The 25,596-nt window shown below is 30.6% G+C and overlaps 1 protein-coding gene across 2 annotated transcripts in view; it reads left to right on the forward strand.

Moving 5' to 3' along the window:
- The window catches only part of LOC106679604 (ABC transporter G family member 23), a 38,887-nt gene extending 13,600 nt beyond the window's left edge, over positions 1 to 25,287 (forward strand). The window contains exons 1-16 of one of the 2 annotated variants that reach the window (XM_014418858.2): positions 904 to 966; positions 3,126 to 3,236; positions 5,561 to 5,693; positions 9,038 to 9,192; positions 11,814 to 11,921; positions 13,392 to 13,485; positions 13,559 to 13,693; positions 16,168 to 16,292; positions 17,886 to 18,111; positions 18,193 to 18,370; positions 18,683 to 18,798; positions 18,935 to 18,999; positions 19,198 to 19,286; positions 21,951 to 22,127; positions 22,256 to 22,342; positions 23,533 to 25,287. In XM_014418858.2, coding sequence (XP_014274344.1) covers positions 944 to 966; positions 3,126 to 3,236; positions 5,561 to 5,693; positions 9,038 to 9,192; positions 11,814 to 11,921; positions 13,392 to 13,485; positions 13,559 to 13,693; positions 16,168 to 16,292; positions 17,886 to 18,111; positions 18,193 to 18,370; positions 18,683 to 18,798; positions 18,935 to 18,999; positions 19,198 to 19,286; positions 21,951 to 22,127; positions 22,256 to 22,342; positions 23,533 to 23,756 — 2,046 coding nt within the window. In that variant the 5' untranslated portion in view covers positions 904 to 943 and the 3' untranslated portion in view covers positions 23,757 to 25,287. Of the gene's footprint in view, positions 1 to 903; positions 967 to 3,125; positions 3,237 to 5,560; positions 5,694 to 9,037; positions 9,193 to 11,813; positions 11,922 to 13,391; positions 13,486 to 13,558; positions 13,694 to 16,167; positions 16,293 to 17,885; positions 18,112 to 18,192; positions 18,371 to 18,682; positions 18,799 to 18,934; positions 19,000 to 19,197; positions 19,287 to 21,950; positions 22,128 to 22,255; positions 22,343 to 23,532 lie in introns of those variants that run through there. The other variant, XM_024358261.2, reaches the window with a different exon arrangement.
- The last annotated feature ends 309 nt before the right edge of the window (positions 25,288 to 25,596 follow it).

Genomic DNA, 25,596 nt, shown 5'->3' on the forward strand with positions numbered 1-25,596 from the left:
CCCTATTTAAAGTCGTGTTAAATGGTAAATGCATAAGAGCCTCTAGCGGATTTTCTGAGCAACTTGTTTAGTAACCTTTCCTTCCAAAACTTCATGTTATTGTTTACAACTAAGTTTTGATTACAGTTAAAAAGTCCAAAACAGAAGATAAAAGAAAAAACAAAACACAAACTACGATTAAGTAACCTAACACAACAAATAAAACGGTGACAAGCTCAGCTGGTCTGTTTCATGACGTCATTCTCCATTTAACAGACCTAGTAACAGATTCTCAGTCATGTTACATGTTATATCGTTTTAACGTGGTAAAAGAAGGAACTATTTATCTATTTAACATAAGTTTTTCAATTAAAAATGCTAAAATAAAGATCATGAATACCCCTAATACACTACCATCCTCTTTGATTGCCTTTTGTATGGTACATAAGTATATTATTTTCACGTAAAATACTGTAAAAAAAAATCAAACGTATATAAATTACTCTAGTACTAACATCGTGTCTTTTCTTTATTTTAGTATATTAATTTAAAGTAATTAAAGTAGGAACTCTCTAAGAATTGTGTTGTGAATGCACTTCGAGTAAATGTTCCTTGAAGATCCATTTTTAAAATATTCTTATTTTATTCATAAATAATTATTAAAATCTTACTATAGTTTACCTGATTAATAAACAAGGAAGACATGGATGAGAGAAAAATAATTTTTATTCCACGCTTTCTACTTTAACTTCACAACTCAAGCCTTACCTACAACTTGACTAGTTGTTTATTTAAGCCCATATATTTTGGGAGAGCTGTCTTTCTAGTCACGAAGTTATTAATATTCATAGAACTTAGGGAAAGATCTATTACATTATTTATTTGCTAAGAAACAGATATTGCTGTAAGAGTTTTTCCACGTTAGTTTGACGTTAGTTGTCAAAGTGACCAACGAATTGAAGGAATGATGAACCGTTTTAGGCATAGGTATCTTTTTTTTATTCCTCAAGGAATATTTAGAAATTAAATTAAAAAGATTTATTTTAATAAAATATAAAATTTCTTCAAAGAAGAAAAATGATGGATTTTTATATTTTTTAGTAATATTCCTAAATTAGTTTAATGAAATATTTTTTAAAAAGGAGATTAGTGTTATGAAATATTTTTTAAAAAGGAGGTTAGTGTTATGAAATATTTTTTAAAAAATAGATTAGTGTAATGAAATATTTTTTAAAAAGGAGATTAGTGTTATGAAATATTTATTATTTTTTAATTAAGAGATTAGTATTATGAAATACTTTTTATTGTTTAGTAAACATATTGGTGTTATAATTTTTTTTAGTTAAGAGATTAGTGTTATGAAATATTTATTATTTTTTAATTATCCGTTTGATGTTATGAAATAATTTATATTGTTTAATTAAGAGATTAGTGTTATTAAAAAAATTATATTTTTATTATTAAGAGATAAGCATTATGAAAGTTTTGTTATTTTTTAATAAACATATTGGTGTTATTATTTTTTTTTAGTTAAGAGATTAGTGTTATGAAATATTTATTATTTTTTAATTAAGAGATTAATGTTATGAAAAAAATAATATTTTTTTTATTAAAAGATTCGTGTTATGAAAAAATTTATAGTTTTTAATTATGAGATTCGTGTTATGATATTTTGTTAGTTAAGAGATTAGTGTTATAAAAACTTTTATTTTTTAATTAAGAGGTTAGTATTATGAAATATTTTATATTTTTTTTTTATAAGGGACTAGGGTTATGAAATAATTTATATTGTTTAGTTAAAAGATTAGTTTTATGAAAAAATTCATATTTTTTTTAATTAAGAGATTCCTGTTATGAAATACTTTTTATTTTTTAATCAAGATATTGGTGTTATGATTTTTTTGTATTTAAGATATTAGTGTTATGAAATAATTTTTATTGTTTAGTAAACATATTGGTGTAATAATTTTTTTCAGTTAAGAGATTAATGTTATGAAATAATTATTTTTAGGAGATTGGTATAGTGAAATAATTTATATTGTTTAATTAAAAGATTCGTGTTATGAAAAAATTTATATTTTTTAATTATGAGATTCGTGTTATCATTTTTTTTTTTAGTTAAGAGATTAGTGTTATGAAAACTTTTATTTTTTAACATAATATTAAATATTATGAAATATTTTATATTTTTTAATTAAGGGACTGGTGTTATGAAATATTTTTATTTTTTTAATTAAGAGGTTAGTATTATGAAATATTTTATATTTTTTAATTAAGAGACTGGTGTTATGAAATAATTTATATTATTTAATTAAGAGATTAGTTTTTAGATTTAAAAAAACTATGATTTTTTTCATTAATAGATTCGTGTTATGAAATACTTTTTATTTTTTAATCAAGATATTGGTATTATGATTTTTTTTAGTTAAGAGATTCGTGTTATGAAATATTTTTTATTTTTTAATTAAGAGTTTAGTATTATGAAATATTTTTTATTTAATGAGCGTTATGAAAAAATTTATTTTAATTAAAATCTGCACTACTACAACCCATTAAGGGTCAGTGATTCATTATTTTCTAAGGAACGACTATGACTAAACCAACGGTTGTGAAAGGAAGTGATTTGATCAGAATCACGCTCGACCTCCAGATTTTTACCCAATTATTAGGCTGGTTGGACCTCAGGACGGTTACAGACCCCACAGGGTTGACTCACGGCTACAGTGGTAACATAAATCAATTTTCTGCCCAGCCGGATTCTAACCCTGGTCCTTGGAGTTAGTAGCATTGTGCTATCGCACTCCCTTCTATAACTCTAATAGTTTGCTATTTATTTTTAAATACTTATTATTCTACATCTTATTTTTGTTCATTTTTATATCATTTTCAATTCACTTATATTTATATAATTTTGAACCCTACCTTAGTTAAAAACAACATTAAAGTTAAAAACCTTAATAAAACAAAAACATTGTTGACGGAACTGGAGATAACATATTCTTGGAAAATCATTTGAAACAATACTTATAATTGTTCATCTGAAGTAACATTATGAGCTAACATTAATAATTACTAATTAATTATATAATTTATAATGAATGAAAATTATTAATTTATTAATATTATACTTTGAACAACATTTACAGAAATATGTCGGACGAGAAGTTGGCAGTCTACGTAAAGGATGCCTATAAGAGATATACTCCAACAAATGTCATTCTAGATGGACTTAACATGAGAGTTCCAGAAGGCACGATGTAAGATATGTATTAAGGAATTTATTTATATCAATGTATTCCATATAATTCAAGAGCCCAATAGGAGAAAGAATTCAGTTATTCTTCCCAATTTTTTATTACTTTAATGAAAACAATGTATCACTATTATTACTAATAAAAAATGACGAGCCTTCAAAAGTATAGTTCGAAATTTGTAAAATAAAATTCGTAGCTCCATATCGTTAAAACTACCTATAACACTATAAAACCTAATACATCATTTAAAGTACAGTAAATTTTCAAAAATGTGAGCCCTAACTGAGTTATTTAGATGCAATAGTTTTCAAGATACAGTTTTTTTAAAAGCAACATTTCATAAAAAATGTGTCGAAAAGTCAACAGTTTGTGAATTCATTGGGGGATATCAAAGAAACTATTCGACATACGGATGTCTATGAGCACTCAAATTAAAGCTAGTTTAATGTTATATAAAGTAGTTTATGGAGTTCTTCGTAGGAGTAGTATTTTTCATGAAATTTGCTAAAGTAAATTAGTTTCTAGATGTTCAGAGAAAATGTCATTTGTAAATTTCATATTCATATGCTAATATCATAAAAACTATTATCCCTACTGTTACGGCGGGTAGGGGTTCAAAAGGAACCTTTACTAGCCCAACCGTGAAAAGAAAAGAAATGGTCGAATTTTGTTAATTTTTAAATAAGTAAACATAACAAAAGAAACAAAAAATAAACAAACTAGGAAAAAAAAAGAAAGGTTAATAATATTACAAAATAAAATTAATTGAACAAAAAAAATATACAAACTAGAGAAAAAGTCTTATATCACCGGTGATTGGTGGGGCCCCGGTTGTGGTTGTTCTGAGTGGATATTCTCTTAGAAGTAGATCGACAAAAGGGACGTACGTCCGCCCGCCGTGGCTAAGATGATTTAGCTGGCGAAGATGGCCAGAATGCTGGTAGCTACTAGAGCGTAGTTAGTAGGTAAAGGAGACGATGTGTGTGCACACGAAGAGGCGCTAAGAAGTCATCTGTCTGTTTGCAGTATAAAAAACAACAGAGAGCGGATTTGTTTTGTTTTTTATATAATCTGTCACATAGTCGATTATCGATCATATGTTGGCCGCAACACCTACAAAGACGAACATTATAAACTACATTAGGGCTATTCATGATCTTTAATTTAACATGTTAAAGCGTGTTAAATAAAAAAACTCATGTTTGATGGAGAAATGTTTCCTTATTTTACCATGTTAAAAAGATATAACATACAACGTGGTTGAGAGTCTGTTACTAGGTCTGTTAAATGGAGATTTGTTTTGGATGTCTTTTGATCGATTGTTTTGGATGTCTTTAAAACTAATAAAGCAATGGATGATAATAATAATAATAATGTAATAACAGTTGTCAATTAGCACATCATGATTCTCTTCCTCACAAGTTAGATCAGCAAGGCACTCAGTAGCCAAACCTTCACACAACTTCTTCTTTTCACTTACTTTAGGCATGTTATGATAAATTACTTTAATCAGTACTTTGAAGTAAACGATAACATGAAGTTTTGGAAGGAAAGGTTATAAAACAAGTTGATCAAAAAATCCGCTAGAAGCTCTTAAGCATCTAACATTTAACATAACTTTAAATTGGGCTGCTCACAATCCCTGTACTTATAATATTTAACATGGTAAAATAATTTACATTTAACACATCATGAATTATAGTACATTCAACTAACTTTACTTTGAGTGCTAGCAAACGTCCGTACGTCTATTGGTTCCACAGATATAGTTTTTCATAAGCCAAAAGCTTCCCCTAACCACTAATATAAATTAATTTCATGTTTAGTGAAATTAAAGACAGATTATTATCATAACAACCAAGGCATACGAAAATATCGATTAAAAAATTCAGTTTACTAATGAGTTTTTCGTTACTTTACTCTATCTTCTACGACAGTATAAGCTAGAAATAAATGTTGCTGAAATATTTGCCTTTCCAGCGGTATATTATACATCTATATTACTAGTTATATTTCTCCTTTAGGTAATTAGGTATAAAATTCTTTCATAGTTTATAATTATCGATTTTTCATTACTAATAACATGAGCTGTTTAGATAAAATGATTTTAAAAAAGTGTAAAATTCAATATAAAGTAGCACTTCCGGTTATTGGATTTTAGTGTAAAAGTCGAAGTAACATTCAATGTACGTAGAGTATTCCAGAATTGATTGCCTAAAAATTCTTCACATACTTGCCCTTACTATATGCATATTTTATTTACAGGTAAAAGTAATAATTATAAATGATTTTAAATAATGATAGTTGTTTATTTTATTTGTCTTCAGATATGGTCTTCTGGGTCCCAGCGGTTGTGGAAAGACAACGCTCCTCAGTTCAATCGTCGGCCAAAGGTTGTTGGATTCGGGTACGATTCAAGTTTCTGTGAAACATAAGGTCCAAGTTGGTTTCATGCCTCAGGTAAGTCACATTTCACCCTCCATAATTCTCTAAATCGTCCAATAAATCATATTATAATAATTGGGGAAATTTATAAGGAATCATTGTAATTAATAATCCTGCCAGTGAAACAGTATGATACCTGGGAATTCACCTCGATCGCCATCTTATCTTGAATCATCATTAAGCAAACTCAAACCTACGCAAGGTTAGTAATGCTTTATCCTATCCTAGGGAAGTGGCATCCTTTAGGAAAAGAGAAAGAAAAAAATAAAGTCCTAAGAATCGCAGTGGATGTTGCTTGGTTTGTAAGAAAAAGCCAATTGCATCGGGAATTACAAATGGAGTCTGTAGGGGCTATAGTCTCTTTTTCTTAATGGAGGAAATAAGAGAGATGAAGAATAAACAATACCATAGATCTCAGTATTATATTAGCTTAAACACTTACATTATAGGTTAGAGAATAATCTCAATAATAAAAGAAAGAGTCCCTCACAACTCAGAAGTCAAAATCACAACTAATATAACTTTCACCAAACTAGGACTAACATACGCACTCACACTATTATTATCACTGTTGTCCAAAAACAAAAAATTTCTCTCCGCTCTCGCTCGTCAGTGTTGCCCACGCAGTGTTGCCATCTCACAGAGTCAATAGAGGATTAAATCAAAAAATGTTCCATGAAGTTCCACTCCCATTTACCGACAGATAAAGGAGCAGTGACCTACATCTTGGGAAACCCATGGTTGGATGGACGGACGGATTAGACGGATGGATGGATGGACGGATAAATGGATATATAGATAGGGGTGGAGTTGGATTTGGGCAATGAGAAGGCAAGGATCGAAAGTGGAGATGAATGTGAAGTAGAGGGGAAATTGGCGGTAAAAAGTCACAGTTGGAAAGAGTAAGGCATAGTTTGACTGCAGGTGATTATAAAGGATACTATTAAGGAGCACTAACCAGAACTCCCAAAAAACAATATAAATTTTTAGTCATACTCAGAGGTGATGAAAATTAAAAATTCTTTGAGCTCTGGTAGATCTCATAAGAGTTTTTAATAAATGTAAGAAATATTTCTTTTGTTCAAGACTCGAAAAATATTGTGTTGTTGATTGAAAAAAAGGGGTATCAAAGCTAGACAAAATTCTCTACAAAGCCAGGAACATGACAAGAAACTGAGAGCATTGGTAATCCGAGTCAGGTACTTGCCTATGTTGTTAGATACTTCAGAATGATGAAAATAAGATATTTTTTGCAGGATAAAATAGTTTGACTGCAGACTGAGTGCCAATAGAGCGGTCTCAACTGTATTATTAGCACTACCATATAAAAGAAAATTGACTAGCATAACTTTATTTAAAAAAACCAAATACAAAGGAAAAAAATAAATATAAATTCCTAATATAACAAACATATATTGAGTTGGATTGGGCCAATGAGAAGGCAAGGATCGAAAGTGGAGATGAATGTGAAGTAGAGGGGAGATTGCCGGTAAAAAGTCACAGTTGGAAAGAGTAAGGCATAGTTTGAGAAGGAGAGTTGAGGGGAGTTTGGAGAGAGGGAGGTGAAGACAGTTGAAGAGAAGCCAAGCAGCCAGGTGGGTCCAGACTACGCCAAGCCAGAGAGAGACGCCGACAAACAGGGAAGAACATTGCAGAGAGATAATTGTACTTCTAAATTCATATCATAATTAAACTTTAAGGAAATAGATCCTCCATGCTCTCTCATAAGATTATTCTTGCTCATATTTATATAATTTTAAATATAAACCTCTCGACAAACGACTGACATGGAATCCTCATACAAGACTAAAAAGACAAGAAACTGCTCGTAGATTCCGACTATTGCAACATTTACTAGACAAACCGTCTAAATTGCCAATCCATTACAAAAGACTGATCTACATGGCAATTATAAGGCCTATCTGGACATACGGAGTTGAGCTTTGGGGCTCCACTAAACCATCAAATTCCTCCAGAATCCAATTCTTACAGTCCAAAATCCTTCGTAAAATCCGTAATGCTCCTTACTTTGTCACAAATCAAATCATCCATTAGAACCTCAATGTCCCATATGTTGCCGATTTGGCCAGAACCAGATACCGTTCCTTCCATAATAAACTTTTCAACCACCCAAATCCACTTGTTTCTAACCTGGCTTCTCCTTCATTACCTAATAATCCTCCTAGGCGTCTGAAAAGAAGATGGCCTCGAGATCTTCTCCTCTAGAAATGTTATTGGAGTTCTATCAGTGGGTAGATTCTCTACATGTTTTTATCATGTCACTATGTCACCTACAGCAAATTTACTAGTTGTATATATGTGTATACAGTTGTAAATAACAATAAATAAATTATTAAAAAAAATATATATATATATAAACCAATGTAACCAAGACTTTACTTTATAATTAAGAATACCTGCATGCCACCTCATAAAAATAGCATAGTAAATTGATAAACACGATACCGTTCGAGAAGAACTCTAATGATTAATTGCAATTATTCATATCTAGCATGCCATATCAAGGGGGTCTATAGTATCTAGTCCTTGAGTTATTTATATTGCATACATTTTCAATCGATTCCCATCAGAACCGATAGAGATACATGACACAAATATAAATACAAATACATAAATATATGAGTAAATAAATAAAATGCTGTCGCGGAACCCTCGGTCAGCTTTAGAACAGCTGACTAACTCGACACATATCAATATAAATAGTACAATATAGCCTATGAATTCATCCTTCGTTCTAGAATTTTTATCAGAAACTTTTTTATTTAATTACTTAGACATACAATGACTTCATAAATATATATTTGTTCTATGATAAAACCAAGAAAAAAATGATAAAGTTAATTAACAAGATTTAAAACAATGTAGTTGCACCGAATCGATATAATTTTGAAATAGAGAATTTTAAACTAGAGTTAATTGCTGAATCCAAACAAAGGTTGTATGAAAAGAACCCATAAACACGCTTGCGCATGCGCGAATTTCATTAGCGAAGCCACCTTAATATATTAAAATAATTAATATTTATTATGTTTAACAGAAACACTAATACGAACAATAATAATACAGTGATGTTATATTAAACAATCTATATAACTTGCTATAAGAAACAAAACAAATCAGAAACATAAATAAAAGAGATTGTAGGAAGATAAGTCCGGGTGGTGGTCAACAAAGGTATCAAAATAGTAAAATAAAACTATTTATTGTTAACCTTAAAACCTCAGGTTAGCAATAAAGAGTTTTATTATACTACTGACCGGACTATCTTCCTAAAATCTACTTTATAGGATAAACTATCTTCTTCCAATATAAATAAAAGAGGTTGTATTTTATTTCAGGAAATCGCCTTGAATACAGAGTTCACAATTAGCGAAGTTTTTCATTTTTATGGACGAATTTGTATGATGGATAATGGAAAGATTGAACAACGAGGAGACGAACTAATTAAATTCTTGCAACTACCTCCACTAAGCAGAATCGTTGGCAGTTGCAGGTAATTCCATTATTTCTGTTCTAAAAACCACTTCTGACTGTCCGGAACTCTATGGAACATGCGCAGTATAGGGTTTGAGAGGGAAAAACACATACTACGCATGCTCCGTACAGTTCCACACAGTCACAAGCGGGAATTGGAGCAGACCTATTGTAATAATGTTACATGGCATATTCTACTCTACTTAAAAAGAGAATTGAACCCGAAAAGAGGGGAGTTGGCCACGCCCACGTAGCGCTGGTTTACGTCGAGGTAAACAGGAATTTCCCCAACTATGTAATCATCTGTAAAACCGTATTTAATAGTAAATAAGAAATGATTATAAAATGTAGTTAATATTTTCAATAATTTGGGACATCAGGAATGAAAACAATTGAGCCTTTTTCAAGAAATTGCTGCAAAAAGTTAAAATAGCTCAACAACTGTAATGCAAATAAAGACAGTGGGACCTGATAGCTTGGGCATGGGTCCGATAGTGCTTTGTTCATAAGGTTGTGGGTTCGAATTTCACCTGAGGGATTTAGATGTTATCTATAGATGGCAACCCCAAGAAATGAATCCTGACATTCTCACTAAGGGCAGGGGTTGTAACTGAGGTTGTCCTCTATTGAAGACCTGATTTAGGACCTGATCTTAAAAAAAAATCAGTTATTGGCTCCTACATCTTCCACCTTTTTTGGCTTCACTTTTCCTGGCAAATTACCCTCTCCATCATTCTCCTTCCTTCATGGTTACTTATGACTAAAAATAACATGGCCCATTAGTCAAGATTAGGAAGAGACCAAAGAAGTCATAACCTAATGATTACATGATTGGCCATCTTTGTGTTTAAAATTGGCAGTCGAGGGAAAAGAGGAAATGGTGTGTTGGCTTTCTTATTGTTCCTCTATTCGTGTCCTATTTGGAAGATACAATGATATTCAACAAAACTAGAAGAAAAAAAAAGAAATTGGGTGAAATGATCATTTGAATAAAAGCCTGGGAGGACATGCTTATACACTTGCCTCCAATTGTCTCTGTTGATCGCTAATCCTTTTCTAACTTCCCACTTAAGGCTCCTTCTGCAGAAGGTTTCCTGGATGTTCTTCTTTGAGATGATTCTGGACGTACCTCTAGGTCACAATCACTCTACCTCAGTCTCATAGGTCTTTCTGTCTGCTAAGAAGATGCCCAAACCTCCTTTGTTGGGATTACTCAACAAGGATGTGTACAGAGTTAACCCCCAGACTTATCCTTATTGTAGTATTCCTTATCCTTTTCAGTCCGGTTCTGCCTTCTACCTTCTTCAAGTGCCACATTTCTATAGTCTTGATTTATCCATTATTGTTTATTGATATTGACCTCGAGGAACCTCTGTTAAGTTGGTCTCCCATCCTCTAAATTTATGAAAATTTTGTAGAGTTATGGTAGCCCACTAAGAGTTCTTGAGTTCTCAATTATTTAGAGAAGTAGTTCTGTTGTTTATGACATCGAGAATACTATTCAAAAATAGTTACAGCTAATTTCACACTTAGTTACCCTATAACTCTTTTGGTGGTTGTGTTTAGCTAATCAGGAAAGATATAGTTAGTCTTACTTACAAGATTAAGAATTAACCATGGTCAAACAAATCACGGCAAGCTACATGTCAAGAATTAATTAGAGTTAAAAAAATGATAAATGTTCGACATGCAACTCCATCGAGGACGCATTACATATTATACTAAATTGCAATGGATATGAATAAACAATAGCACTTTCCTCCAAGGGCTGGCAGATCTAGATAGGGCTACTATTCGAGTGTTGTGCAAATTTATGGCAGAATCCAAAGTAGATTTTTAAAATTAAATAAATAAATAATAAAAATTTACATCCTCATCTCCATTCTTTTATAAAATAACAACAGGGGCAGTGTAGGACTCCAACGGGAATCTTGGGCCGACGTAAGAAAAGAAAAAAAAACTCTTTTGCTATCATCTTTAGCATTTTGATTATTAAGGATAATTGTTAGAGCTCTTAGAGGGGCTTGCAGAACTCCCATAAAACAATAAAAATTTGGAATACTGAGAGGTGATTGAAGAATTCAAAATTCTTCGAACTCTGATAGCTCTCATTAGAGTTATAGAGTTTTTAATAAATGTAAGAAATATTTCTTTTGTTCAAGACTCAAAAAATATTGTGTTGTTGATTGAAAAAAAGGGGTGTCAAAGTTCGACAAAACTCTCTGCAAAGCCAGAAACATGACAAGAAACCGAGAGCATTGGCGAGTCAGACACATGCCTATGTTGTTAGGTACTTCAGAACTGACCAAAATAAGATATTTTTTGCAGGATAAAATGGTTTGAATGCAGACTGGATGCCAATAGAGTTGTCTCAACTGTATTATTAGCACTACCATATAAATGAAAATAGACTAGCATAACTTTATTTAAAAAACCAAATGCAAAGGAAAAAAATAAATATAAATTCATAATATAACAAACATATACTTGCTAATTTCTTATATAATTATTTTAAACTTATTGATTTAGTAATTTAGGTTTATTAATTTGAATATTAATTATAGTTTGTGTTATAAAAATTATATCTCTTATTTTAAAAATTTATAAAATTCAACTAATTAGACTTATTTTATCATTTAGCGGCGGCCAGCAGAGAAGAGTTTCAATGGCTGTTACTCTCCTACATAATCCAAAGTTACTGATTCTTGATGAACCTACTGTTGGTGTGGATCCAGTCCTATGTAACGAGTAATTTACTTTTTTTAAATTATTATTTAATTGGTTGACATGTTTTTTTTAATCTAATGCTTCTATGTTATAATAATGAAAATTAACAATAGTTTGTTGGAACTTTTATGGATTTTCATTTAATAACTTTTAATTAATTTATTGAGGCCTGAAGATGATGAATAAATGAGCAGTTCTAACCATCAAAATACTAGGAGTAATTATTAATTATTACTTAATTATGTTCAGCGACCTGAATGCTGAAAAAACTAAGGCCATTCTTGTTGGTTTAAAGCGCCTCCTTCATTCCCTCCCTTACTATTCCCTACTCTTATTTAACAACCAACTGATTTACTTCTATCATACAATAAAAAACCTTGGAGTCACCTTCGACCAACACCTCTCCTGGAATAATCATATTTCCCAAATCACACGAAAATCCATAGCTGTACTTAACAATTCCAAATATTTCCTAATTCCGTTCCTCAGAACACCCATCAGCTCCTAGTATCCTCTCTCGTCTTTCCCCACTTCGACTACGGTACCTTGATCTATTGAGGGCTCTCTGCAGGTCTAGAGTTGAGACTGAAGAGACTCATGAATTGTTTTGTAAGATTTATCTTTGGGTTTCCATGGCGCTCTCAAGTCTCCCGCTAGTATACCGAGTTGAAGTGGCTCTATCCAACCTCCTGAAGGCAATACTTCCTTGGTGTTTTCCTATTCTAAGTTTTTAAAATAAAAAAACCTACCTATATCATTAACCTCCTCACTCTTCGTTCATCCATCCATTCATTAAACACCAGATCCCAACCAAACGATTTATATACGCCCTCCTATAGAACCACCTTCTTCAGCAAATCCTTTGTTATACGTACAACCTCCTTTTGGAACTCTCTCCCCATCTCCATTCACCAATCCTCATCCATTCTTTCCTTTAAACAACACCTATTCCTTCACTTATTGCATAACCAAACCTATGCATCATTGTAGACAATATAGTTAAGCATATATTTATTAACATTATAAATAGTAGTTAAGCCAAGACTTACTGGAAACTTTTAAATGCTTGCCAGACAAAAATCATGATATATAAACCATGTATTTATTCTTAGGTGCAAAATGTCCCAGAATAAAATTATTTTATCATTTCATTTCATTGTTAAAGTTTTTTCTAATTTATCATCAGAATCGGTAAAAAAAATACCCCATTTCTCCACGGAAACTCCAGATTTAATGTGCTGGAAAAAAACTGCATGAGATTAGATATTAACACCCTCACTGTTATGACCCAGAAAAATCTAATCAAAATTAAAAAAAAAAAAATAGTCATTGATCTGGGTGAACATATTTTCTGGGACACTATATACTTAATTTTTTTATTATTCAAATTAAATTTGAGTATTTAAAGGTAACCTCAAGGCCAATTAATTTGAAATAATTAATCTACAGAATATACTAATTTGACTATAAATTTTTTTTTTCCTTTTATAGTATATGGGAATATTTTTTAAAAGTTGTAAGAGAGGAAGGAAAAACAATAATTATAACTACACATTACATAGAAGAAGCGAAAAATTCTAATATGGTGAGTTGAATAATTATTCCTTTAGATGGAAACAGTTAAATTTTTTTATCTAACGAAAAAACAAGTGTTTCAGATTGGACTTATGAGGGGTGGCATATTATTAGCAGAAGAACCCCCTCCTATTTTATTGCAACAGTATCATTGTGAAACATTAGAAGAAGTGTTTTTAAAACTAAGTGAAAAACAAGAAAAAGAGGAGCCATTAGGGGTAATTAATAGAAATTTCAATTAATAACTTTAATTAATTATTTTATTATAACTTTGCTCATTTTTCAAAATTGATCTTATATATCAAACATCCTAAATGATTACTTTTTTTTCCTCCAAAGAAAAATTTTTTATTGCTTGGTAATGATATAAGTTGAAAACCTTCCAAGAAACCTAGTGGAAGCCATTAAGTCTATAAACTAAGACCCAAAAAGAATTGTCAGGGACAGGAGTCTAGGTATTTTCATGTAACTAGGGGGTTCAAACAAGATGAAAGTCTAAGCCCTTTATATTATACATGTACATAATAGGAATAATCTATAAAAGATGTTCTTAGGGCAAAGAAATCTACTTCCTGAGGTGATCTGGCTTCATCATTATACAGTCAGTTTTTCTCGTTGCAGACTCTGTAGAGAAGATGTGGCAGACCATGACGAAATGGTATGAACAACTCTGTAAAAAATATTTGCTCTTTAGCAACAGTACTTCAGGTAGGAAGAGAACAGGTAGATGTTCAGCGGTACTGTAATGGAGAAGAAATGGGAGTCTCGTATTTCGCCTACCTTGGGGTATTTATGGAACGATCAGGGAAAGTGGATTCACAAATCCTACACAACATAGCCAGACAAACTCAGCCTAATACTAGATTTTCAAAACTGTGATTAGGACTCAAAACTTTTCAAAACTGCTAAAAGTAGGCAGAATCATGAAATTCTGCATCTTTAAGTTAGTGTACTTGTCTGTGCTCTCATATAGAGCTGAAACTGGATTTTAATAGTAGATTGAAAGCGTATATGAGGTTCCTCAGAGGATTATGGGGAGAACAAGAAAGGACTGCATTCGTAATGAGAGAATCAGAGAAGAAAGGTCCTAGAGGTTTGCCAGCTGAAGTGGTTCCCTCATGTCATCAGAATGGAGGAACACCGAGATCCACCAAAGACTATGGCTTAAAAGACTTCAAACCCGACCAAGAATGTTTTACTTGGAATACATCAATTGTTTGTCCAAAAGGAGAGGTAAAAATCTCTGCAAAGACAGAAACATGCAAGAAACAGAGAGCAGTGGCAGACCTAGTCAGTCACTCGCCTACGCTTTTAGGCACTACAGAGTTGTTCAAAAGAAGATATTTTATTCATGATAAAACTTGGACAGTTTGAGTGCAAACTAAGTGCCAATAAAGTTGTCTCAACTGTATAATTATAAGTAAAATAGTCTCAAAAAGTACACTTGCTTTATTTAGAAAACTTTATTTAGAAAAACAAATACAAAGAAAAAATATGACAGAAACATGCAAGAAACAGAGAGCAGTGGCAGACCTAGTCAGTCACTCGCCTACGCTTTTAGGCACTACAGAGTTGTTCAAAAGAAGATATTTTATTCATGATAAAACTTGGACAGTTTGAGTGCAAACTAAGTGCCAATAAAGTTGTCTCAACTGTATAATTATAAGTAAAATAGTCTCAAAAAGTACACTTGCTTTATTTAGAAAACTTTATTTAGAAAAACAATTACAAAGAAAAAATATGACTTGAAGTTCATCAGAAGGATTGTAGGGAGAACAAGAAGGAATTGCATCCATAATGAGAGAATCAGGGAAGAATGAGGAGTTCGATGAATGAGGTCCTAGAGGCTGGTTAGCTAGAGTGGTTTGGCCATGGCTTCAGGATGGAGGATTAGTGAGATCCACTAAAATTATGGATATGTAAAAAATACTTTCTTTGAAGTTGGTTCTTCTCATTGTTTTAATGCAGAGGAATTTAAGAAGTCACATGCTAGGAGTATGTTGAGGTGTTTCTGTTAAATCTTACTCCAAATGATAATGTACTCTTGACCACAAAGCTTCTACAATGCGTGCTCAAAATAGGTCAGGTATTTGATTAGGAAGTGAATAGCTAGGACAAGACTTAGAGGTGCTAGCCGTAAGTCGTAATTTCTTGAAGGATGGTAACCTTGTCCTGTAGGTACGGATTTCTTCCCCTTCTATCCTTTTATCCTTTCGTAGGATCCAGTGGCTAGCTACCCTCTGAGTTTACAGGTCTTCAGGATGGACGATTAGTGAGATCTACTAAAATTATGGATATGTCTCTATGGTAGAAGACCTCGTGGCTGACCAAGGATGACACATCTGGAATATGTTCACCATTTTGCTAGAGAAAAAGTAAAAATCTCTACCAGGAACATGACAAAAAAACCAAGAATAGTGACAGTTCTGGGTGGAAGCTCCCTTATGCTGACAAGCCACTACGGGGTGACACAAAAGAAGTAATGTAAAAAATGCTTTCTTTGAAGTTGGGTCTTTTCATAGTTTTAATGCAGTGGAATTTAAGAAGTTACATGTTAAGAGTATAGCCTATTGTTAAAATTTTAATTTTTTTTATTGTAATCATTCCATTATTTCCTCCCTCCAAAATAACTTTTGTAGTATATGTTCCATTTTACACTGGATTTTCAAAATATCTTAAATATGTTTTCTAGGGAGTAAAACCATACCCGAAAATTCAACCCAATGAACCACCTATAAAAAATGATCAAATGTTTCATAGAGAACGTTTTATGGCTCAATTAATAAAAAACATAAATTGGACAAGGCGAAACTGGACGTAAGTATTTACTATTTTTTTTAATATAAATTTTGTCAAAATATGTGATAAAAATATTTAAATTTTATCATTTGCACTCATTAAAAATGATATTCAATGAATAAGTAAAATGTATCTATCCACACTTAAATATTAAATCAATAGCTATTTTCAAGCGCTGTAAATGGCCAAAATGTAATTTAAATATTACTTCAAGGGCACAAAATTTACTATTTGTACAGTATTCATTTCTAATTACATTGACCCTTTGACTTCTATATTATATTTTACTGTTCAATCTTTATGGCACCTGTCCCTTCTCAAGACCTTTTGTACTATCTTTAATTGTAATATTGGAGTTATTAAGTCCTTGAATTTTTCCAAAAATGTATGTTTGTATGTTTTAGTTCAACAAAAGATTATAATATACTTTTTGGTATTTCAAGTTTTCTCCATTCAGTAGCCAATTACTTGAATTACCATCAAGGTTGTGATAAGCATTTTTAAATATTGTTCTAAGTAGTAAAAAAAAATAATACAATTTTCTATTTTTAGAAAAGATAAAGGGATTTAATAAATCTAATTTGATAATTAAAGATAATAAATATGTTAAGATCTTGATATTAGAATGAGTCTGAAATATTTATTAATAAAATTGAAGATGGATGTAAAAGTGCTTATGCATTTAGAAATAAATATAGTGCAAAAAAAAAAAATTGAAAAATGTATTATATTTCATAAATGATCATGTAGTAATTAGATTATCAAATAAACATTCAGTAGTTAAACACTTAAAAAACAATAGTTTCATATACAAATGTTTTGGGTATTCATTTAAAAAAAAACAAAAAAAAAAAACTTTAGAATATACTTATGCATAAAGAAATGTAAAAAAAATTGGTTTATTTTTTCAATGACCTTTATTTAATCTCCCCTTTCTTCTTCATTTTCCGTTTGTTATTGTGTTTAAATTTTGCGTTCCCACATCTACTTTTCTGTTTTATTTATTTTTGTTTTTTATTTTCGTTTATTTCATGTAATTTTTTATTCTTACCATTGTTACATAATTTTTTATTATTATCATTATTTATTCAAGTTTATTTTATATTTATACTATTTTAGGTCTTCCTTTCTTTTATTTAGATATAATTTTCTTATTCACGTATTTTTTATATTATTGACCGGGTGGTAGTAGCCAATAAAGGCACAACATAGCAGAAACTATTTAATGTTAATCAACATTGCTAGTTCTATATTTACAATTCTATCACATATGATTGTATCTATTATTAATTACTTTCCTACTCATCTATTTTTATATTTCCTTAACTTTAGTTGTCTCTTTTCTTTTTTTTTATAATTTTTTTTTCTTTTGTATAATTTCTTACTTTATTTGAATATTTATTCTAATTTGTTGTCACTTCTTGCAATGTTTGTATCTTATTTTCATTTAGCTCTACTTGCGAAGTGTGGTGAAACGTTAGTTAACAATAAATAGTTTTTTCTATTGTTTTGTACCTTTATTGACCGCCACCCGGACTATCTTCCTACAATTTTAGATAGATAAGTATGTTTTTATGATTCTATATTAAAAGTATTAATTTTTGTCTTTAGGATCACACTGTTTGTCATTTGTCTACCAGCTCTACTATTCAGCATTATCGGGCAGCTTACTACAAAAGATGGGGGAGATTTTCCAGTCGGAGATGAACCATTAGCATTAGTAAATTTTGAATCAGATTGCAAAAACGAAACAATATATAAGTTAGCAAAAAGGTGTGTTGAGACAAGGCCCTTGTCCTGCAGGTATATAGACAATCTTCAACAGATTTTTAACATTGTGAGTAAGTTTAAAAGAATTTGGTGGAAAAAACTTTAAGCATTTCACTTTTTACACACGATGCCAATATTTCTATTTCAGGATAAATATGAGACATATGATGACGCATTAAATGCTGTGAAAAAGAGTAGAGCTTTTGGTGTCGTCATTTTGCCTGAAAACTTTACTCGTTACATGTATTTAAGACTGACTGACCAAAGTTCAGCTACTGGTCATATTTTGGATGGAAGTACTGTAAATGTTTCATTTGACAGCACTGGTAAGTAGTTTTTTCTTTAATGGAAAAAATTTAAGTTTTTTTTTATATTTTATTTTTATATCTATTAAAATAAATTATTTTTGTGATAAATAACTTTATTATGGTTGTTCAATTAATTTGAAAAACAGAAGGGCAGGGTAAATTACATATTTTGAAACTTTGAACTGATTTTTCAATACCTTTAAATTATTGTTTATAGTGTTTAAAATTGTTTATATAATATGTAAATACCTTTCATTTACAAATGTTTTGGGTATTGATTAAAAAAAACTTAGATTATGCTTATGCATTTTTTTTTCATATCTTTTTCAGATTTTGGTAAAGTTGTTCGATCGACACGAGAACTTAGTTTAAGAGTACTTGAAAGTATTCAAGACTTAGCTCAAGATTGTGGATTTCCAAGGAAATTGGCTGATATTCCAATAACTGTAAATTTTATTTTGTGATTAGCTTACCTCTATATACTTGTTAATTTGAATATGTATATAAAAATGAACTATTATTTATTAGCACCATTTACTTTGAAACATATAATTAATAATTTTTGTTTTTTTATTTGCACAGGTTGTAGAAAAACTAAATTTAGTTGAAGAAGTGCTACAGAGCATGCTACCACCGTATTTCAGTTCGTAAGTAATACCATTTTATTTCTAATTCAGTCTCCTAAGCACATACCAATATAAAGCCAGGAATAAAAAAAAATATAGAAAAGAAAAAGTTTATCTTCATACATCATATGATTAAAAAGATTAATTAAACAAACATATTTTGTCAGTTAATTTCATTTATTGATTATTTCAATCTCTTACACCTATAAATAATTTCAGGGTTGTCTTTTATACGACAATGATGTACACCTCTACAGCTATCATAATGGAACGAAATTCAGGATTATTTGAAAGGAGTCAAGCTGCTGGTAATTTATGTTTATTACTTTTTTTCATTAAATGCATTTTAAGGAATATATATTATATATAAAAGGAAGATAGTTCGTGTGCGATCAAAAGAACTCAAATAGTAATTAAACTATTTATTGTGAACCAATGTTTTGTCCCACTTTTCAGGGCTTTATCAGGGCTAAAAAATTACAAGCAATTAAATAATGCAACAAATTAAAAGAATAGATATCATGAAATAAAGATGAACTAATATATGGCTAAAAATTATTTAAAATATGAGAAAGTTTAGATAAAATTGAACAAAATAAAAATAAGATATACACAGAAAAGCATAAATAAACTTAAGAATTATAAAAAGGTATTAGACAGCAACTAAAAATGGAAATGATAACAAATAAAAAGTGGATAAAAGGAAAATATAGTACTCACTGAAAAATGGAAAGTAAGAATAAAATAAGGTATGTAATGTAATTTGTTAACCTTAAGGAGGTGGGTTCATTTCTTTCTGATTCTGCTTGTCCAGAAGACAATGAATGTTCAGTTTATAAAGGTAAGGTAGTTGGACAAGGAAGATGACTGAATAAGAACAGACTAACGGGTGACAACTGCTATATCTCAGAGAATGGTAACCTCGTCCTAGCTGGTATTATTCTGATAAACATGAGGGAGGTATGTAGACCTGAAGGATAGCTAGCCGCCAGAGTCATGCAGGAAGGTGCCTTCCGAGATTCGGTGGTTCAGTCTGTAAGACCGCCTTCTTACAGTTCTTGTTTTCTGGTAGAGGTGGGTGGAAAACTTGGATGGCAGACCATCTTCACACCCAGATATAATATGGAGTTGGAAGGGGAGATGATGTCGTCCAGCTTGAGCGACTTCGGGAGAGTCGATTGCTTGTGTTGTTGCTGAGTGAATATGACACAGTCTGTCTTAGCTGGGTTCATGATGATGTTTAAATTACCCAGCCATTGAACAATATCAGATCAATTCTTTAAGACCCTTATTTATAGACCTAGTGCATACAGCTGTTGACCGATAAGTGGTTTTATCTTATGTTATCTGCTTGGGGTAGTTTCATGTATTATTTTATGGACATTGCTAAGTAATATGTACAAAAACTAATAATATGTAAAAATAACGATATGTTCCTAAAGTAATGTATAAATTTGAGGTTTGAGGTGCTGTGCTCTAGTAGATTGGAGCTAAACTTTTTTCTTCCCTCGCTACAATCTCCATTCCCCTATTTTGTTACCTAATTTATCCCTTTCATCCTTCTCAAGCTCATTCTTTAGCTTTCTGTCATTCAGAAAGATGGGTATCCTTTTTTATTAATTATTTTTCTTATTCCTCAACCTTTATGCTATTCTAGTTTCCTTTATTTTCCCTCTTTCAGTGAGTACTGTATTAATGTATTTCTCTTTTATCTACTTTTTATTTGTTATTATGCCCATTTTCATTTGCTGTATTATACTTTTTTGTAATTCTTGTTTATTTATGATAAGAATAAGAAGATAGTTGACCATGAATAATATATATGAGGAGAAGATGGTTGGGGGTACGGTCAGAAAATAATACAAATAAGTTGATAAAACTTATTTAATAGTGCCAACGTTTCAGCCAGAATTTCTAGCTTTCATCAGGGCTAAGAACAAAGAATAAGATAACAACCAATGAATACAAAAATAATAATAATAATAAAAAGAGAAAATATATAAAGAATGATTAAAGTAAATAATTGTACAGAATGAAAATTAATAAAAATAAAGTGATGAAAGAAGTGGAAAATAAAACATATATATACTAAATTAAATATTAAGTAAAATGACTTAATTAAGGAAATAAAAATATAAAGTTATATAAGGCAAAGAAATATGAATATTTTAATTTAATAATAATTAAAAAATTGAAGTGATGGAAAGAAAAAAAAAATGAGAGAAAGAAATTATATGTAAGTATAATACTTGATAAAATATTTGGTGGGGGGAACAAGTCTGGCAAGTGGGCCTAGTGGTCCTTTTTGCCAACCCCTGATGGCTACCTAGGTTGCCACCGCGTACTAACGAAGGTGGGAGTGTAAAGATACATTCTTCGACCGCCGAAAAATGAATGTTTAACTGCCTCAGGTGGGAATCGAACCTATAATGTTCCAAACCAAGTGCACTGGGACCTGCGCCTCAAACCGCATGGCTGTCACTTCCCTTGATAAAATATGTAGGTATAATACTTGTTTATTTATACTTTTCATTGTACATCTTATTTTCATTATCTTTAATTTACTAAGTTAAAGTTTATATTAACTTCCCTATATTTTAAATCATTTTTAGCCATACTTTAGTTCATCTTTATTTCATGTCATCTGTTCTCTTAATTTGTTATATTATTTTAGTCATTTGTATCTTTTTTAGCCCTGACAAAGTCATAGAAAGTCAAGTTGAAACATTAGCTCACAATAGCTTAATTACTATTTGAGTTCTTTTGGACCATCTTCCTTTAGTAGTTGGTAAAGAACAGTGAAAAATTATAAATTTTAAATAAAAATAGTTGCTGTACTGTGAGATAGCACCAATGGTGAGTCTTGTCTATAGGTATCAAGCATTGGTTGAATCCCCTGAACCACATTAATCTTCTGTGCGGCAAGGCACCGTGGAAAGACTATATGTAAATTAATATTTATTCTTTTATAGGTTTGACAATAGTAGAAATATTAATTACACAAGTCGTCATGCAATTCTTGGTGATGATAGTTCAAAATATACTGAGTTTCTTCATGCTTTATGTAATTGATCAATATACAATGAGAGGAAGTATGGTTCTGGGTTTCTTCTTGATTATACTGGTTCAGTTTTGCGGCATGAGTTATGGTAAGCATCTTTAAATTTTGTAATCTATCAAATTAGACTGTATCTGTAAAAATTTTAACTTTCTTTGAGTTTCTGTTATAGTATTTCATTATTTAATAAAATGGTACCGATGTTCTTATATTCTTTAGGTTTCTTCCTGTCCGTTATTATATCAGCAGAGAAGAATGTAGCATACGCAGGAATATTTACAATTTTATCACTCTTCATGCTAACTGGTAAAAATGTAGTTAATTATGATAATGACCTTTATAATTTATAATTTTAATGCTAGATTCATAAGTTCATTTTCATTTATTTACTGATTTTAATTATGTTGAATAGGTTTCATAACATATAATTATATCCAGTATGCATTTCTTAATTTTTATTTTTTAAACTCTATTGCCCATTTATTCAGAGCGGAATATATTTCTAAACCCTACAAAAAATTATTATTTTCTTTGATGGGTCCCATTCACTGTATGGTTTATGTAGCTGATATCTGGATGAAACCTACCACAGTCCTAACAACATATGTGTATTGTCTGTAAACAATGACACTACTACTGCATCACAAACTCTACAGACATACATAGTATCCACTGAAGTATGGTGTCAAAACTGAAGAATCAAAATAAATCCTAAGAAATCCAATCAGATCACTTTTACTCTCGGTTGTAAACCTCTCCTCTCCTACCTATTGTATATTTTTCTAATAGCCTGTAAAACGGATTCGCTACCTAGGACTCCATCTTGACAAGAGACTAACTAATTCTTAAATAACTAAGTTTTTGAAATTTTTTTAGGGACCATCTTTAACTATAATAAATATAAACCCTTCAATATGATCTTACTGGGAGTATTTGGTTTAAAAATATGTTTATTTTTTTGGAATTTAATTTTAAATCTATTGTTTTAACCTTTTACAGTGTGGTAAAATTATGAATTCTGGTCCAAATAATGTCTAGTTTCACAGTCCTATTTGGACTTACAGAATTGAGCTTTGGGGCTCCACAAAACCAACAAATTCCTCTCATATTCAATCTTTACTATAGAAAACCCTTGATGCTTCTCATTACGTCACAAATAAACTCATCCATAAAGACCTCAACATCTCATCATTGCAGATTTGGCCCAAAATAGACTTACCTCCTTTCATTCCAAAATCCTTACCCACCCAAACCCATTAGTTCTTAATCTCTCATCCTTAACAATCCCTGATAATCCTCTGAGGCATCTGAAAATAAGAGGGCCTAGGGATCTAATTTAAAGCAATAATTGAATTACCACCATTGGGTAGTTCCTCTTTAAAATTGTCATGTTTTCTGAAATATTTATCACATTTACTCATTTTATTTTTTTTTATAGTTGCAAATTTAATTAATTAACAAAAAATGATTTACTTTAGTTTATAATTATTTTTCAGGTTCATTATGGCCAACACAAGCACTGCATTGGTTGCTAAAACCCTTTTCGAGAATCATTCCCATAACTATGACAGCAGAGGCTTATTACAATATATCCCTCCGTGGATGGTCAATCGCCCATTATACTGTATATATGGGTATTGTATATGTCTTGCTCGGAACTGTTTTCTTCACGGTTCTGACATATCTAACAGTTCGATTTAATTTTGGAAGTTTTACTTAAATTAGGATAATATAGAACTGTAGATTAATGTAAATTCATAATTTACTGAAATGTATAAGTTTTATTTTTTGTTATATTACCTATAAAGTAGAATTGTCTATAATTAAGTATACCTTTCCATTCAACACAATAGTACAAGAGCCCAGCAGGAGAAAAAAGGCAGTTATCTCACCACAATTTTTGATTACTTAATTGATAACTAAGTATAATTATTAGTCAAAATTGATGAGTCTGCCAAGTATAGGTAGGGAAATAAAAAATGGCGGCTGTTTCAAAGTGATAAAAAATAGTAATTTTTCATTCGGAGCTCTATATCTTAAAAAGTAGGAACAACACAAGAAAACCTAAGAGAACATCATTTAAAGAAGAGTAAATTTGCTAAAATATGAGCCCTAATAGAGTTATTTACGTTATATAGTTTTCGAGATATAGCTTTTTAAAAAGCAACATTTCATAAAAATGTTGTATGGGACGTACTGAAAGATCAGTAGAAATTGGGGTGACATAACTGCCTTTTTTTCTTCCCGGCTCTTGTACTACAAGGTATTATTATAATTTTCTTTTATCTCTTCATGTTTTATTATTTTCATGAGTGCTTTTTATCTGTTCTGTAAAAAGAGTGAATTCAACAGATTGAGTAATTCTTTTTTTATTAGAATATTCATTGATATTAATTAGTTTAAAAATATGAAATTTCTTTAATGATATTCTACAATTCAAGAAAAATATGGGAATAAATTGATTTTATTATTTTTTTTCCCCTGTGGGTGGCATTAGTTTATCCCATATAGCCAAAAATTAATTAACTATATTCCATGAACTCTCTGTAGGACAGTTAACCCAATCCCTTTGTTACTGCTATTATTTATTAAGTTAAGTATGTCTGATTTACTAATACACTATAAAATAACTATATCAGTTATATATTTTTGTTTATAGATTTCAAATATTTATGGATGTAATATATTTTTGCACGGTCTGTTACTTTTAATATGCTATCATAAGTAATATTTTGATTTGTATCTAGATCTTTAAACAATATTTGTTGCTGAGTTTTGTATGCCAAACATTCAAGTATATTTTTAAGAGTCTCATTACTACAACAATGTTCACTTTGAAAAGTTTCATTGAAAATTATATTATGCAGATAGTTATTCCAAATTCCATGATTTGTCCTAAGTTTAATTCTAGTAGGAAAATTGTTATATTGTAATAGGAGAGTATGAAGTTAGAGGAGTTTAACAGTCCCAATCTGATTGATCCTCCCATTACAAAATAAATAAAAAATTTCTTCTAGAATTGACATAGGAAATTACAGTTCTGCTCTAACTCTGTACCTTGGTAAAAGAAGAGCCTTTGTCCAAATTTAAATTTTTTGTTTATGCTATTTATTGATTCTAAAACATCGGGGTAATAATTTAAATTAAGGCCAATGCCTTAGTAAAATATTTCAAAGGGCATATGTCAAATCTACAATATAACAGAAAACGGTCAATGAGCAATATAAGAGCTTTTTCTCAAAACAAATAAAATGAACATTGGTCCTTCTTTTATCTAGGCGCAGAATTATTATTATTCTGTAACTAATATTATCTACCTTAAGCAATAAGAAGTAATGCATAGTAATAATTAATAAGATTTTAATACATCAATAATTTAATTTCTAGAGGTTTCACTTTTGTCAGCCAATCCTAAAACCTGCCACAAATAATTTTTAGGAATATTATATGAATTGACTGTATATTCATGATCTATGTTAAAGCGTGTTAAATGGAAAAACTCATTTAAATCGAAAAAAATTGCCTTCTTTTGCCGTGGTAAAACGAAATAACATTTAACA

Source organism: Halyomorpha halys, unplaced genomic scaffold, assembly GCF_000696795.3.
Source record: "Halyomorpha halys isolate HHAL.00 unplaced genomic scaffold, Hhal_1.1 Scaffold13.1, whole genome shotgun sequence".
NCBI lineage: Eukaryota > Metazoa > Arthropoda > Insecta > Hemiptera > Pentatomidae > Halyomorpha > Halyomorpha halys.